General features: G+C 39.6%; 1 protein-coding gene across 1 annotated transcript in view; it reads right to left on the minus strand.

Moving 5' to 3' along the window:
- Window positions 1–1,211: 1,211 nt before the first annotated feature.
- LOC134802333 (zinc finger protein 82-like) overlaps window positions 1,212–13,526 on the minus strand; it is a 28,706-nt gene continuing 16,391 nt past the window's right edge. The window contains exons 7-12 of the mRNA XM_063774941.1: window positions 11,722–11,851; window positions 10,528–10,716; window positions 8,552–8,719; window positions 5,508–5,612; window positions 4,769–4,867; window positions 1,212–1,436 (exon numbers count right to left, since the gene is read on the minus strand). Coding sequence (XP_063631011.1) covers window positions 1,293–1,436; window positions 4,769–4,867; window positions 5,508–5,612; window positions 8,552–8,719; window positions 10,528–10,716; window positions 11,722–11,851 — 835 coding nt within the window. The 3' untranslated portion in view covers window positions 1,212–1,292. The remainder of the gene's footprint in view (window positions 1,437–4,768; window positions 4,868–5,507; window positions 5,613–8,551; window positions 8,720–10,527; window positions 10,717–11,721; window positions 11,852–13,526) is intronic.

The raw sequence follows: 13,526 nt of genomic DNA on the forward strand, positions 1-13,526 counted from the left end.
GTAGACCCTCAGGCGCATACATGCGTTTGATACACTTTCGGTCGATCAATTGAATTCTTTGAACATACTTTGCTGACAGTGTAACGTGCGATATTGTAAGGCCTTTAGCCCCCATTCGCACGGCAGCTTTTTCAAGGCGCGTTAAAAAAGCGTTTGAATGACACAAATGGATAACCATGTAATCTATTCACACGACAGCGGTGGCGCTTTTTATCAAGCGTTGTTGGATTTTCGACTTTAAACCTTGGTCGTTAAATTGAATTTAGAGTGCGGACAGATTCAAGCGCTTTTTTAACACGCATTGAACACAAATATTAGAAAAGGTAAAACAGCGCCAACGTCGGGTTTTAACGCAACGCTTTTTAAGCTGTCGTGCGAATGGGGCCTAAGCCTAACTAACGTTCGGAAACTTTTTAAACTTTAGGCCAGTCCAGACAGGGGGGTTTGGAGAGCGGTGGTGAAGAACTGCACTCCTGATGGTCACGACCCTCAGCCTTGAGGAACCGACGCAGAAGAAGACGAGCAATCAATCGACTGATTTGATCAGAAAATAAATTGGAGGTTTTTTTAGGATCCTATCTGAGAGCAGTAACAGACTACCGCACCGCACCGAGATATCTTTTCTCGCTCTCACTTATGGGTGCGTCGCACCAAGGTCGCGGTGCGCTAGTCTGTTACAGTGTGTGAAGCGCATTAATCCAACCTCGTGACTTGTTATAGTCTGACAAGAAATTGTAGAAAGTTATTGAAGGCGCCACTTCCTACGTAACCGTCACATTTTGACCTAAAATGCTTAAACATGGGAACAATTTTGTATGGAAATTATTTAGTTCAATTTTATTTAACTTCTGCTGTTTTATATCGCACTATACTTTAGCACATTCAGTGCCGAAAACCCGACTATCGGGTATCGGGTATTTTGTGATTTCGTTCCCAGGACGACCCGATAGTCGGGATCGTGGTACTACTGCTTTATATGACGAAATTGTGGCCTGGCGCGGACGTCTTGTTTGTCTGGATGGTTATGAATGTGTTAGAGTTTAAGCTTTAGGGTTGCTAGAAAAAAAAAAACAAACAGTTTATTTCTTGATAAAAAAATCATATTCAAGAAATCATAAAAGGTATTATTGAAATTGCCGCGTTTTTTCAGCTTCACCTTTCATTAGCCAGGCTCCATTATATGTTTTTATTTTATTTATTTATCATAAAATACACAACAATTTTCTGCCAATTATATTCCTCGCCAAACTGCGGTTGCAGTTCATCTTTATTACGGTTCATTTCTATTTTAATTACCGCGCCTGTTGCCGTTTGCGGCCTCTCGGCCAGCCTCGGCCGCCATGTTTGGACTCGATGTGGGTGCGCAGCATGAACTTGGTGGTCAGCGTGGTCCCACAGATGTTGCACGCGAAGCAGCCGTGGATGCCCAGGTGCATCTAGACATAACAATACATTATGATACGGGTCTCTATTGTTTCTCAAATAGTTTTAAGTCATATCATATCATATCATTTATTCCATTGTAATCATGTTCATTTGTACATTTGGTCTTACATTTGGCAAGTAGGTACATGATACCCTGCTAGGGTGTACAATATAGGATTTTAACTTATACCTAATTTTAATTTCAAGAAATAATAAATGTCAAAGAAATAAATAATAATAAATTAAGACTAATTCATGCATAAAAGATATTCACATAATCATTAATAATCATAAATCTTAGTCATTCTAAAAAATTAAATTTAACAATTAAATATAAAAATTAAAATAAAATTTATAAACTATCATTTTACATAATCAAATTTTCATCATGAAAAAAGTCTTCCAACGAATAATAACATTTTTCTAATAACATATCCTTTAACTGTTTCTTAAATAATTTATCGCTAATTTCTATATTCAGGAAACTAAGCACTTTATTCCTTATACGCACACATCGACAGTAAGGGCCGTTTCTTACCATAGCTAATTTGGAGAGTGGCAATAATAATTGAGTACCGACTGGTTTGCGATTTGGTCTTGACAGTTTTTTTATCTCAAACAACTGAAGGTGACTTTTTACAAATAGTGCCGCCTCCATTATATATATGGAGGGTAGTGTTAGTATTTTCAGTTCTTTGAAATATGAGCGACAGCTGTTTGGTACGCGCGTGTTGGATAAGATACGAATGCATTTTTTCTGCATAACGAACAGTTGATGCACATCGGTGCTTTCTCTCCACAGGATAATACCATATCGTAGCCATGCGTACGCATATGCAAAATATGCGGTTTTAGCGGTTTCAATGTTCGTATTAATCTTTAAGATGCTTAATGCGTAGGTGAACCTAGCCAGTTTGGATTTTATATCCTGTATGTGCGATTTCCAATTAATACTCGAGTCATAGTGTTATGCCCAATAGTTTGCACTCGTCTAATTCTTCGATGGTTTTATTATTGTCAATTTGTAAACTTATATGCAACGGATTTTTTTGATTTGGTTTAAATTGTATTATTTTCGTTTTATTAAAGTTTATATCGAGGTTATGTTCGATTTTTGAGACTTTTAGCATATCTGGAAATATTCCGTCGTTAAAAGATTGATTTATTAAATGTCTTAAAGGTTTCGTTAGTTCCTTGCTGCAGTATTTAATAAGTTTTGGTGGGATTTCATCTAAACCGCAGCTTGATTTATTTTTTAGATGTCGAATGACGTAGTTTATCTAGCGTTCAGTAACTTGGCCTATATAGATCGAGTTGGCGGTAGGGGTGAGCACCGGCCGGCCGACCGGTGTCGCGCGCGCAGGTGCTCCGGCGCGACTGGCCTGCGGTGACTCACCGACCGATGCAAAATACTCATTGAACATATCTGCAATACATTGGGACGATTCTACAACACGATTTCCGATTTTAAGTGATATGCTTTTGTTTTGTGGTGTTTTTTGTTGCGTCGTATTTTTAATTATATTCCACATCGTTTTGGTTTTGTTCTTTGACCTCTTCATTTCACTTGTGTAATATATCTTTTTAGAAGTACTAACGCATTTTTTTAGAATACTTTGATATATCTTATAATACTTAGTTATTTCTTTGTTGTTAGTGTAATTAGTCAGTATTTTTAGAAATCTTTTATTTTTACAGGCTTTTCTAATTCCAGATGTTAACCAAGACCGTTTATTATTTTTACACATTATTCGTTGTATATATTTATTTAAATTTTCCTGCAGTTTATTGTGAAAGATGTTGTAATTTGTGTTAACATCGTTACAGGAGATTATATCATGCCATTATATGTTTTCTAGCCCTAGTCTAAATTTTTCCATATTTTTATTGCTAAAAATCCTTTTATCTTTGTATGATATCCGTTTAATAGGTACGCAGTCAGCTGTTTTATACATGTATATTATACTTTTATGATCAGAAAGACCGTTCTCCTCGACGCTCAATTCGTAATCTGTTTTATTTGTGAAAATGAGGTCAATACATGTGGAAGACATTTTACTTTCACGAGTTGGTTCGTCAACTATCTGATTTAGATTGCAAGTAAGCATTTCGCTTGTAAGTTGCTGTGTATCTGGCGTATTTAAAAACATGTTAATATTAAAATCACCGCCAATAACTACGCGCATTTTTTGTTCTTTTAATCTAATTTTTAGTAAGAGTTGGCGTAACTTATCGTAAAATATGTTTATATTCCTATCCGGCCTGTATATATTTACACCAATAAGGTCATATAAAGGTATTTCTATTGCACACAATTCAATTGTCATTTCCTGAGATAACTCACTTATGTCTGTCCTTTCAATATAATTAGAACCAATGTTATGTAACAACTCAAAGTTGCAATAAAGATTTTTTTTTTTTATTTTTTTTTTTTATTAATTTATGCCTTCTTTCAACAGAATGGCCACTCCTCCGCCGCGCCGTTCTTGCCGATAGTATGCAGCTGCAAACTCGTAGCCGTTGATTTTAACAATATTCCTTTGGTTGTGCGGTATCCATGTCTCCGATAAACATATTACTTGAAAGTCTTCGTTTGCAATAAATGTTGCAAGAATCTGCCCTCCTAAGCTAAAAAGCGGTATTTAATTTGCATTAAGTTTTCAATGAAAATACGGCCTTTTAGCTTAAGAGGGCAGTAATGTATTGTTTGTCCGAATTTTCGTTAGTCATAAATGTTTTTTCACAGAAAAGCGTAACTTTTCAGGATTGTCATAAAACAAACCTAACCTAACCTATGTACAGAAGAACCTTACGAAAATCCTGAAAAGTTAACGGTTTCAGTTTTATGACTAACGATAATATGACAAACAGTACATTATAACTTAAAACTTTATGGGAAACAAAGGGACACCTTATGATACAAAGTGTGCTACGTTCGTCATTATTAGTGTGATTACATTTTTTTTATTGGTACTTATACCAGTAACTGCTACACTGACGCATACATAATAGTACATTGTGATATAAGTGTGCTACTTTGGTCATTCCACACGAGGCGATATCGCGCATTAAGATGTGTGTAATGACGACGTCTTTCAATACACTTGCGAGGGAAAAAAAAGAAATTTTCATAGTAATCAAATTTTAATGGTTAGAACAGTTAGTAAAAGTCTAAAATCTGTCATACTACCTATCCTATCGGCCCTACAAAAGTAGGGAAGACTTGATATCTAGTGACGACTTGATCCTGGGGGAGACTTGATCCTGGAGGAGACGATCCTGGGGGAGACGGTCCTAGGGGAGACATGCTACTAAATAAAAATAAAAATGTTGATGTACTCACTGTCTTATGGTGTCGTTTGAGGTTACTCTTCACGGTGAAGGCACTCGGGCAGCGCTTACACTTGTAAGGTTTCTCGCCCGTGTGCGAGCGGATATGAATCTGCGGATACATAGTACATTGAGCAATAAGGAAGGTACGAACTGAAATAGATCTCATATACCGGACAAGTGCGAGTCGGACTCGCCCACCGAGGGTTCCGTACTTTTTAGTATTTGTTGTTATAGCGGCAACAGAAATACATCATGTGTGAAAATTTCAACTGCCTAGCTATCGCGGTTCATGAGATACAGCCTGCAAAATTTCAACTGTTATGCTATTCCGGCAATGCTAAGCGGTATCGTCTTGGGTCGTCCCATTCGTTTTTCGTCAAGTTCTTAAATAAGTCCTATCCTGCTTTCGTCACTCATTCTACTTTCGGCACAATCGTCGGTGGCTTTCAATGTAGAATGAGTGACGAAAGCAGAATAGGACTAATTTAAGAACTTGACGAAAAACGAATGGGACGACCCAAGACGATACCTGCTAAGCTATTCCGGTGTATGAAATGAAATGAAATGAAATATTTTTATTTCGAACATATGGTCCATATATAGGGTTAGGTATTACAATAACTTATATCTATAGTTAGTAATTATATACAGCCTGGTGACAGACAGACAGTCTTAGTAATAGGGTCCCGTTTTTACCCTTTGGGTACGGAACGGTATTAATTATTAATTAAATATATTATGATACTTACAATTAAATTTCCTTTCGAGGTGAACGCCTTCGGGCAGTCGTTGCAGGCATATGGTTTTGGCTCCTGGTGTTTCAGTTGATTGTGTTGTTTCAGCAGCGCTGGGGTCTGCCATGAAATTGCATTATTTGTTAATAGAAATAAAAGAAATGGCTTTTACTATGCGACTTTAATTATTATAAGTAATTATAGAAAAACTTAACACACCCTCATTCGCACGACAGATTTATTAACGCTCGTTAAAAAAGCGCTTGAACCTGTCCGCACTCTAAATTCGATTTAACGACCAAGGCTTAAAGTCTAAATCCAACAACGCTTGATAAAAAGCGCCACCGCTGTCGTGTGAATACATACATACATGGCTATCCATTCATGTAACGCGCGTTGAAAAAGCTACCGTGCGAATGGGGCCTAACAGAGTACAAGGGTACGTCTATGCGTATGCGTAGAGCAATCGGGTGCTAGGTGCAGTTTGCTTTGCTTATTCTTTCCTTATGCGCACTGCCAAAGAATGGAATTCCTTCTATACCCGGTGTAACATGAGGAAACCGAATAATTTTAAAAGCGTATTCCTGATCATATTTAGAGACAAAAATGTCCTATAAACTTTTTTGAAATTCGCCTAGTTTCAGAGATAATATTAATTAAAAAAAAAAGAAACAAGTTTTTATTGTTACTTAGTGTAAAAGGCCTTTTTGATGGTGATGTTGCTGCTATGGGACGTAGTCTAAATATCCTTATTGATAGATGTCAAAAAGTGACAAGTAACACTTTACAAAAAGTAGGTTTAACGAATAAAAAAATGTAAAAATCAATTTTGATTGACAAGTTTACCAATAACATTTATTTTTTATGTACAAATACATTCAAAAAATTGAAAAAACAAAACAAAAATATTTTTTTTTGGCGAAATGACCTTAACTCATATGTATTACATTTTTTCCTTCTTTTGACCTCAGAAATGCGTGGTTAAAATTATTCGGTTTTCTCATGTTACACCGTGTATTTTCGTGTTCTAATAACCCGGCAACCTTTAAATCAAGAGTAAACAGGCACCTTCTGGGCGAGCTCGCTCCATCGTAAGCCACGTCTACGCCTCGGCTAGTCTGTGGCTATGAGTAAGCCCATTCATAATAATAAAAAAAGTTATCGTGCAGGTGGTCAGGTGGTTTGTGTTTACTTTCATCATCCTCTCCTGAACACAAACCTATTAAATCAGTGAACATTTGTTTATTTAAACTTTATTGCACAAAATATATACCTATACAACAATGTATGTACGCGCGGACTTAATGCCAAAGGGCATTCTCTACCTGTCAACCATGATTTTAATATGAATGTATTTGTAATATTTTTATTTTATTACTAACAGACAGTAATATGTGACGTTCCACGGCAAAAGGTACCTTATGGCGGTTGGCGCTTACGTCGTATAGCGCCGCAATAATATTGGAGCGGCGTTAATAATAGCGTAAACCGCCATAACCTTTACCCGTGGGACGTCACAAATATGTCATGTGTTAACAATGCAACTACTTATTGTCTCCTGGCTGATGGGACAGAAATGACAGAATAAACAACAAGAAATAGTTGATCGACCCCACTAACTCTTTCAATTCCACCCCCCTTTGCACTCTCTTCTAAAAACTATCTGATGTCCTTCCCCGGAACTCAAACTATCTCTATACCAAATTTCAACTAAATCGGTTCAGCGGTTTAAGCATGAAGAGGTATCAGACAGACAGACACACTTTCGAATTTATAATATACTTATATAAAATTAATAAGTATTTTTATTTAGTTATGTTTATGTATATATTTATTTCTATGTATGTATTTATATTAATATGTATTATATACGTGTATTTATATTAGAATGTAGGCTAAAGGTTTTTACTTTTCTGTACATGTCTTCGTTTGTCTGTCATTTTCATTTGTCTTTTTTTTATGTAATAGTTAGCAAACGAGCAGACGAGCCGCCTGATGGGAAGCGGTCATCGTCGCCCATGGACATAAGCAACATCACAGGAGCCACTTAAGCGTTGCCGACCCTTGAGAACCCTAAATACCCGCTTCTTGAAGAATCCCATGTCTACTCTCAATTGCTCAAAGGTTGACTGGACGAGATCCCTTATAGGGATAAGTTCGCCTTTGTAGATTGTATGCTTTCTTTTAATTGTATCTTAACCTGTCTTATGTACAATAAAGTGTTTATATACATACATAATATTAATTATGTATGTATATAAACACTTATCTTATATGTATGTATATAAACACTCCAAGATTTGAGCAACGCAAGCCTTCAGGTTGGACTTCAAATGAATCGCGCAAAGACTCAAGTGATGAGTTGATGACCAATAGCAAGGAACGTAACAGTGTCGAGGTGGACGGGCAGATCATACACTATGTTGACGAGTACATCTACTTGGGCTAGCTAGTCTCTTTCAGTAACAGGCAAGACAAGGAAGTTGAGCGCCGTGTTCAAAATGCCTGGAAGAGCTACTTGTCCATGAAGGAGCTGATGAAGGGCGACCTTCCTATGTCACTGAAGCGCAAACTCGTTGACATGTGTATTCTGCCTGTTCTAACCTACGGCGCTCAAACTTGGTCACTCACAGAGATTCAGAAGTCCAAACTGAAGGTTTGCCAACGCGCCATGGAGCGCAGTATTCTAGGTGTTAAACTAACTGATCGCATAAGAAACACCACGCTGCGCTTCAAAACCCGCATTGCTGACGTAGGCGAGAAAACCGCTAGGCTCAAATGGGACTGGGCCGGTCACGTCTACCGCATGCATCCGGAGAGGTGGGCTAGCTTAGCCACCAAGTGGATGCCGGTAGAGGGACGTGGCCGCGGTAGGCCCAAACGGAGATGGCGAGATGACCTGGACAGCTTCCTGAACAACTGGCCGGAGGAAGCACCAAATCGGGAGTCGTGGAAATTAAGGGGAGAGGCCTTTGCCCAGCAGTTGGACACTCTAATAGGCTAGGAAAATAAAATAAAATAAAATAATTAATATTAGTATGTATTTAACTATTTATTACCGTCACTTTGTGTCCACACAACTCGCACATAGCCTTTATCTTCTTTATCTTCTCTGAGGCCTTCTGCTTATAATACTTTCCCTGTCGCGTGTCCTTCCTCTTCTGCTGGAGATGCGAGCGCGACACGTGAGTCGTGTAAGCTTCAGCCGTCGGGAACGATATCGAGCACTGTTCACAAACAATATGCTTATGCTTAATATAAGTATAATATTGATAATTTTATTATAGTATTGGCAGGGGTGCGAAACTCCTGACTTCGGCCAAACTCGGCTCCGCTCGACTCAGCATTGCTCCGAGCAATTATTAGGGTTGGCACCACTTGATTTCCTATTGCGAGCACGACCACAGATAAGATAGTCACTTGAATTTTGACAACCCTTAATAGCCGAAAGGGGTACTGCCATATATTAGAAAGGGATAGCATGATACGACCCTGAACCGCTGTCAAACTTCGGTTTTGTAGGAAGTTTCCTTTCTGTACGGTAGTACTATTATTTATTCTGTGGTATTGGTATAATTGGTAACTGGTATTGGTAAAAAGCATGGTATAATAATATACTCCGCCTGGTACTCCATTCCGAGATTCGCGTATGACCTAACTGACACGCGCCTACGTCATCATGCTGTTTACAGGTTCTCAAACTTTGAAATGTGGGAGAATTTTAACCAACGGTGAAAATTATTTTAACGGCATTAATTTTAAGTTATTCATGTAGAAACATAGTAAAATAAAACAAATCTAATGTATTAAATTAAACTTTATTTATCTATACAAGACAAACGTTCACAGACAAACTAATTCACAGTTACACATTAATTACCAAGCTTACGACGTGAAAAGTTTGGAAAACACTGCGACTGCTGACACTGAGCGAGAAGGAAATAACAATTAACACGCGTTCGACAAGGATGACGGTCAGGGCATGAAGTTATCTAGATCCGAATTGTCAAATGTCCCCAGCGCTATCCTGTGTTGCCAGTAGTATAAACAGAATTACCCGAAAGTCTGAAATTTCTTTCGTGAATCGGAAGACATTGCTAACGAGTAATTAAAAATGACGTGTTATTGTAAAATTTAAGCTAAAATACATATAAATGAAAATTATAAAATTATAAAGAAATATTTTAACTTATTAACCATAGGTATAATGTACCCATGTAACATGTTATGTTGAAATAAAGTGGCAATGTTATTGTGACGTAATCGCGTGTCACTCTGGGAATGGAAGACCATGTTTTATTAGACCATGGTAAAAAGTAACCGAGTGGCAGTGGGCGGGCCAAATTGCTCGTAGAACCGATGGCCATTGGGGCAGAAAGATTCTCGAGTGGCGACCACGTACCGGAAGGCGCAGCGTGGGTAGACCCCCACAAGGTGGACTGACGACCTGGTAAAGGTCGCGGGAGTCCGCTGGATGCGGGTGGCGCAAGACCGGTCATTGTGGCACTCTTTGGGGGAGGCCTATGTCCAGCAGTGGACGTCCTCTGGCTGATATGATGATGATGATTGATTGATTGGTAATTTTGACCCCCCATTGTAAAGTATGGAAACAAGTTTATATGTATGCAAATGATAATAAATAAGATATGGTGGAAAGATTTGCTGGCTAGGGATGAGGTCTTGGTGGCTCAGATGGCAGAGCGCTGGAGTATCGATCCAGAGGCCGTGAGTTCAAGTCACACCCAAGACAATAATTTAGTCCACTTTTAAAATTTATTCTAAGCTTAATAAATAAGATATTTTCTTTAGGAGTCATCCATTAATTACGTCACACAAAATTACGATTTTTTAGACCCTCGCCCCCTCCCCACTCTCCACTTTTTTGGATATTTAAAACGTACTGTCTCACTTGGCAATGACCCTTCCCCCCCTCCCCGTTGCTTTGACGTAATATGTCATCATAATCATCTGAGGCATTACAACCGCGGGTGGGCCTTAGCCGTAATATGTGGACGAACCCTTATCTTGCACTGACCTCATCACATTGAATCGACACTGTCGGATGTGTCCTCCCCACATGCTCGTGTAGCGCCTCCTCGCTCGCACAGTTCTCGCCGCACTGCTCGCACGGCCACAGGCCCGTATGCTCGCCGGCCGTGTCCGTATGTCTGTCCAGAGCGGCTAAGCTCACAAACATCGCTGAGCATGTTTCGCACTTGATTTTCTGGAAAAAAAAAAGTGACTAACGCGAATATTATTAACTCTTTTTACAAGCTTTTATTTAGTTTCACCTGACCGTTGTCTGTCTGTCTGTCTGTGTGTAATCAAATCTTGGAAGTTAAATTTGATCCACTTCCCGATTTCCGATTGAGCTGAAATTTTGCATACATACGTAAGTCGGGTGACAATGCAATATTATGGTATCATCGAGCTGATCTAATAATGGAGACCGGAGGTGGCCATAGGAACTCTTGTGATAAAACAACGAAACCTAATTGTGTTTGGGGTTTTTAGAATTGTCTCGATGAGTATTAGGTGCCTGTGGAAAAAAAAACAGTCGGCGATAAAAGCTTGTACCAAAAATGAAATTTTTGTCAAAAACTTATTTATTCTCTTTTTTTCTGTATTTTGTTAAACATTGCTTGTTAGTGAATAAATAATTTTTCATTTTCATTTATCTTTGACCGCCAAAAAACGTCTGCGCGCGCGTCTACAGCCTAATATCAACCTTCGTCACAGAATAAGTAATAGTACTACAGAAACTTCCAGCAAAACCGAAGTTTGACAGCGGTTCAGGGTCCAATCTGTAATATATGGCACTACCGCTTTCGGCTATTTAGGGTTGTCAAAATTCAAGCCATTATCTTATCTGTGGTCGTGCACGCAAAGGGACGTCAAGTTGTGCCAACCCTAATAATTGCTCGGAGCAATGCTGAGCCGAACGGAGCCGAGTTTGCCCGAAGGGAGGAGTTTCGCACCCTAATTCGACCCTGATTCGGACAGCATGATTCGTCCCTGAATCTGTACGGTAGTACTATTAATTATTCTGTCAGTAGGCCAAGCACATGATTGATGCGACAGTATCGCGGCAAGATAGACTACCGGTCTTTTTCTAACTATGTTAACAAAAGAGGGACGGGCAGTCTATCTCGCCGCGAGATACTGTCGCGCCAATCATGTGCTAGCCCGGCTGGTCGTCAGTTGGTTTGTAGTTGTACTCGTATTTTACCTTGGCATGTGTTTTCGTCTTGTGTTGTTTGAGCCCGTTGCTACTGACAAACACCTCGCCACACTCGTCGCACGCCACGTTAGTCGCGAGGTGGTTGGTGCGCACGTGAGAAAAGTATGACGTACTCTTTCTAACAAAAAAAAAACCCACTTAAATATTTGTTTTTTAATACAACTCAAAAAGTGCTTTACGTAGCTGTTTAGCGTTCGCATGTTGCCTAGTTGGGTGTGTGCTTCGACATTTCCCGGTATTGCTCGAAGCTCTAAAAGCTTGTCTTGTAATACAAATAAGAGATGCACTGGATATTCGGTTACACGGTATCCGGAACATCCGGCCATTTTTTTACATCCGGCCGGATACCGGATAGAGGCCTACTATCCGGCCGGATACCGGATAGTAACATTGCTAGATTTCGGTGTAAACGAAATTGGAATAAGATACAGTCACGGTCATAATCGTACTCGCTTATTATTTTAAAACAGTTTAAATATTCCACTAACTTGCACGCGCACTCATTTCGAACCTAGAAATGAGTCCGCGCTAACGCTCACTACGAAACAAGTCAAAACCTGCACAATGCGCACCTGAGAAACCGAAATGTAGGCATAGTTCCGCCGGCCGAGTATTCGGCGGCTGGATACCGAATATTCGGCCGATCGTCAGGCCTCAACTATCCGTTGCATCTCTAAATTGTATCACAGAATAAATAATAGTACTAGGTACAGAAGAACTCACTGTCTAACAAAACGCGACAGGACAGATATGGCCGCTAGGTGGCGACAGCGCCACGCGCGGCTTATGGCTAGCCACCAAAATTGGTGTGGAACGGATGTACTTTTAGCTACCTGTTGCAAAGCGACGAAATCGCGGAGTGACAGTGAGCCACGCCTGATTGTACCCATTGTGGGGATCTTAAGAGCCAACAGGAGTGGTCATTTCTCCATAGGAACGTACTAGACTGTTTCCTCCGTGGGTTTTGATGCTAGAGCAATGATTTTTACAACACAGATCAATATTGTCAACATCTGTGTCTCGGACATCTGTGTCGGACGTTTTGCTTCTTTTGATATTTTTGTTTTTTAAGGCTCTAGAGCCCTTCAATAATGGCCAAATGACCTACTTGACTATGCCGCAATGAGAGGCGTAGTATTCAAAACTGATATCAATTAGCCAAAAAATCAAAACGGTCCGACACAGATAATTTAATAATCATTTAGATTTCCAAAGGGTCTAGCCGCAATCCCATAGTGAAACTGCCTCTGGCTGAAATGTATACCTTTCTTAGGCGCGTTTATTTGTCTTATTATAAAACAAATATCGTTTTACCAAATTTCAAGCCTAGAATCCCCTTGGTTTGGCAAAATTTTTTTTTTTAATCGTTTTTATTTTTTGTAGCTAAACTAGTGGTTCTATTGTTTTGAAATTTGGATGTTATATGCATCTAATAGTAGCAGTAGCGTAACTGGGGGGGGGGGGGGGGGGGGGGCCCGGGCCCCGGGCGCCGTCCAAGGGGGGGCGCCAAAATGGGCAAAAGACTACCTCTCCGCCTTGCCAAAAGGCAACAGGGAAACTTTTGTCAGTCGTATTTACCACCACTGTGAAGTGTGAAATGCGGATGGTATTCTGGCCCACAGCGCAAAAGAGAAAGCCGATCTTTTAGGTACTCTTTTTGCCTCGAACTCGACCTTGAAAGACGACGGTAGCGCCCTACTGCCCACCATCCCGCAGTGCGAATACTCTATGCCAGAAACTTCTATCAAGCGTATTATTCAGCAGGAGTTGCTATGCTTTCGTTTTGTAAGGCG

Source organism: Cydia splendana, chromosome 24 (assembly GCF_910591565.1).
Source record: "Cydia splendana chromosome 24, ilCydSple1.2, whole genome shotgun sequence".
Taxonomy (NCBI): domain Eukaryota; kingdom Metazoa; phylum Arthropoda; class Insecta; order Lepidoptera; family Tortricidae; genus Cydia; species Cydia splendana.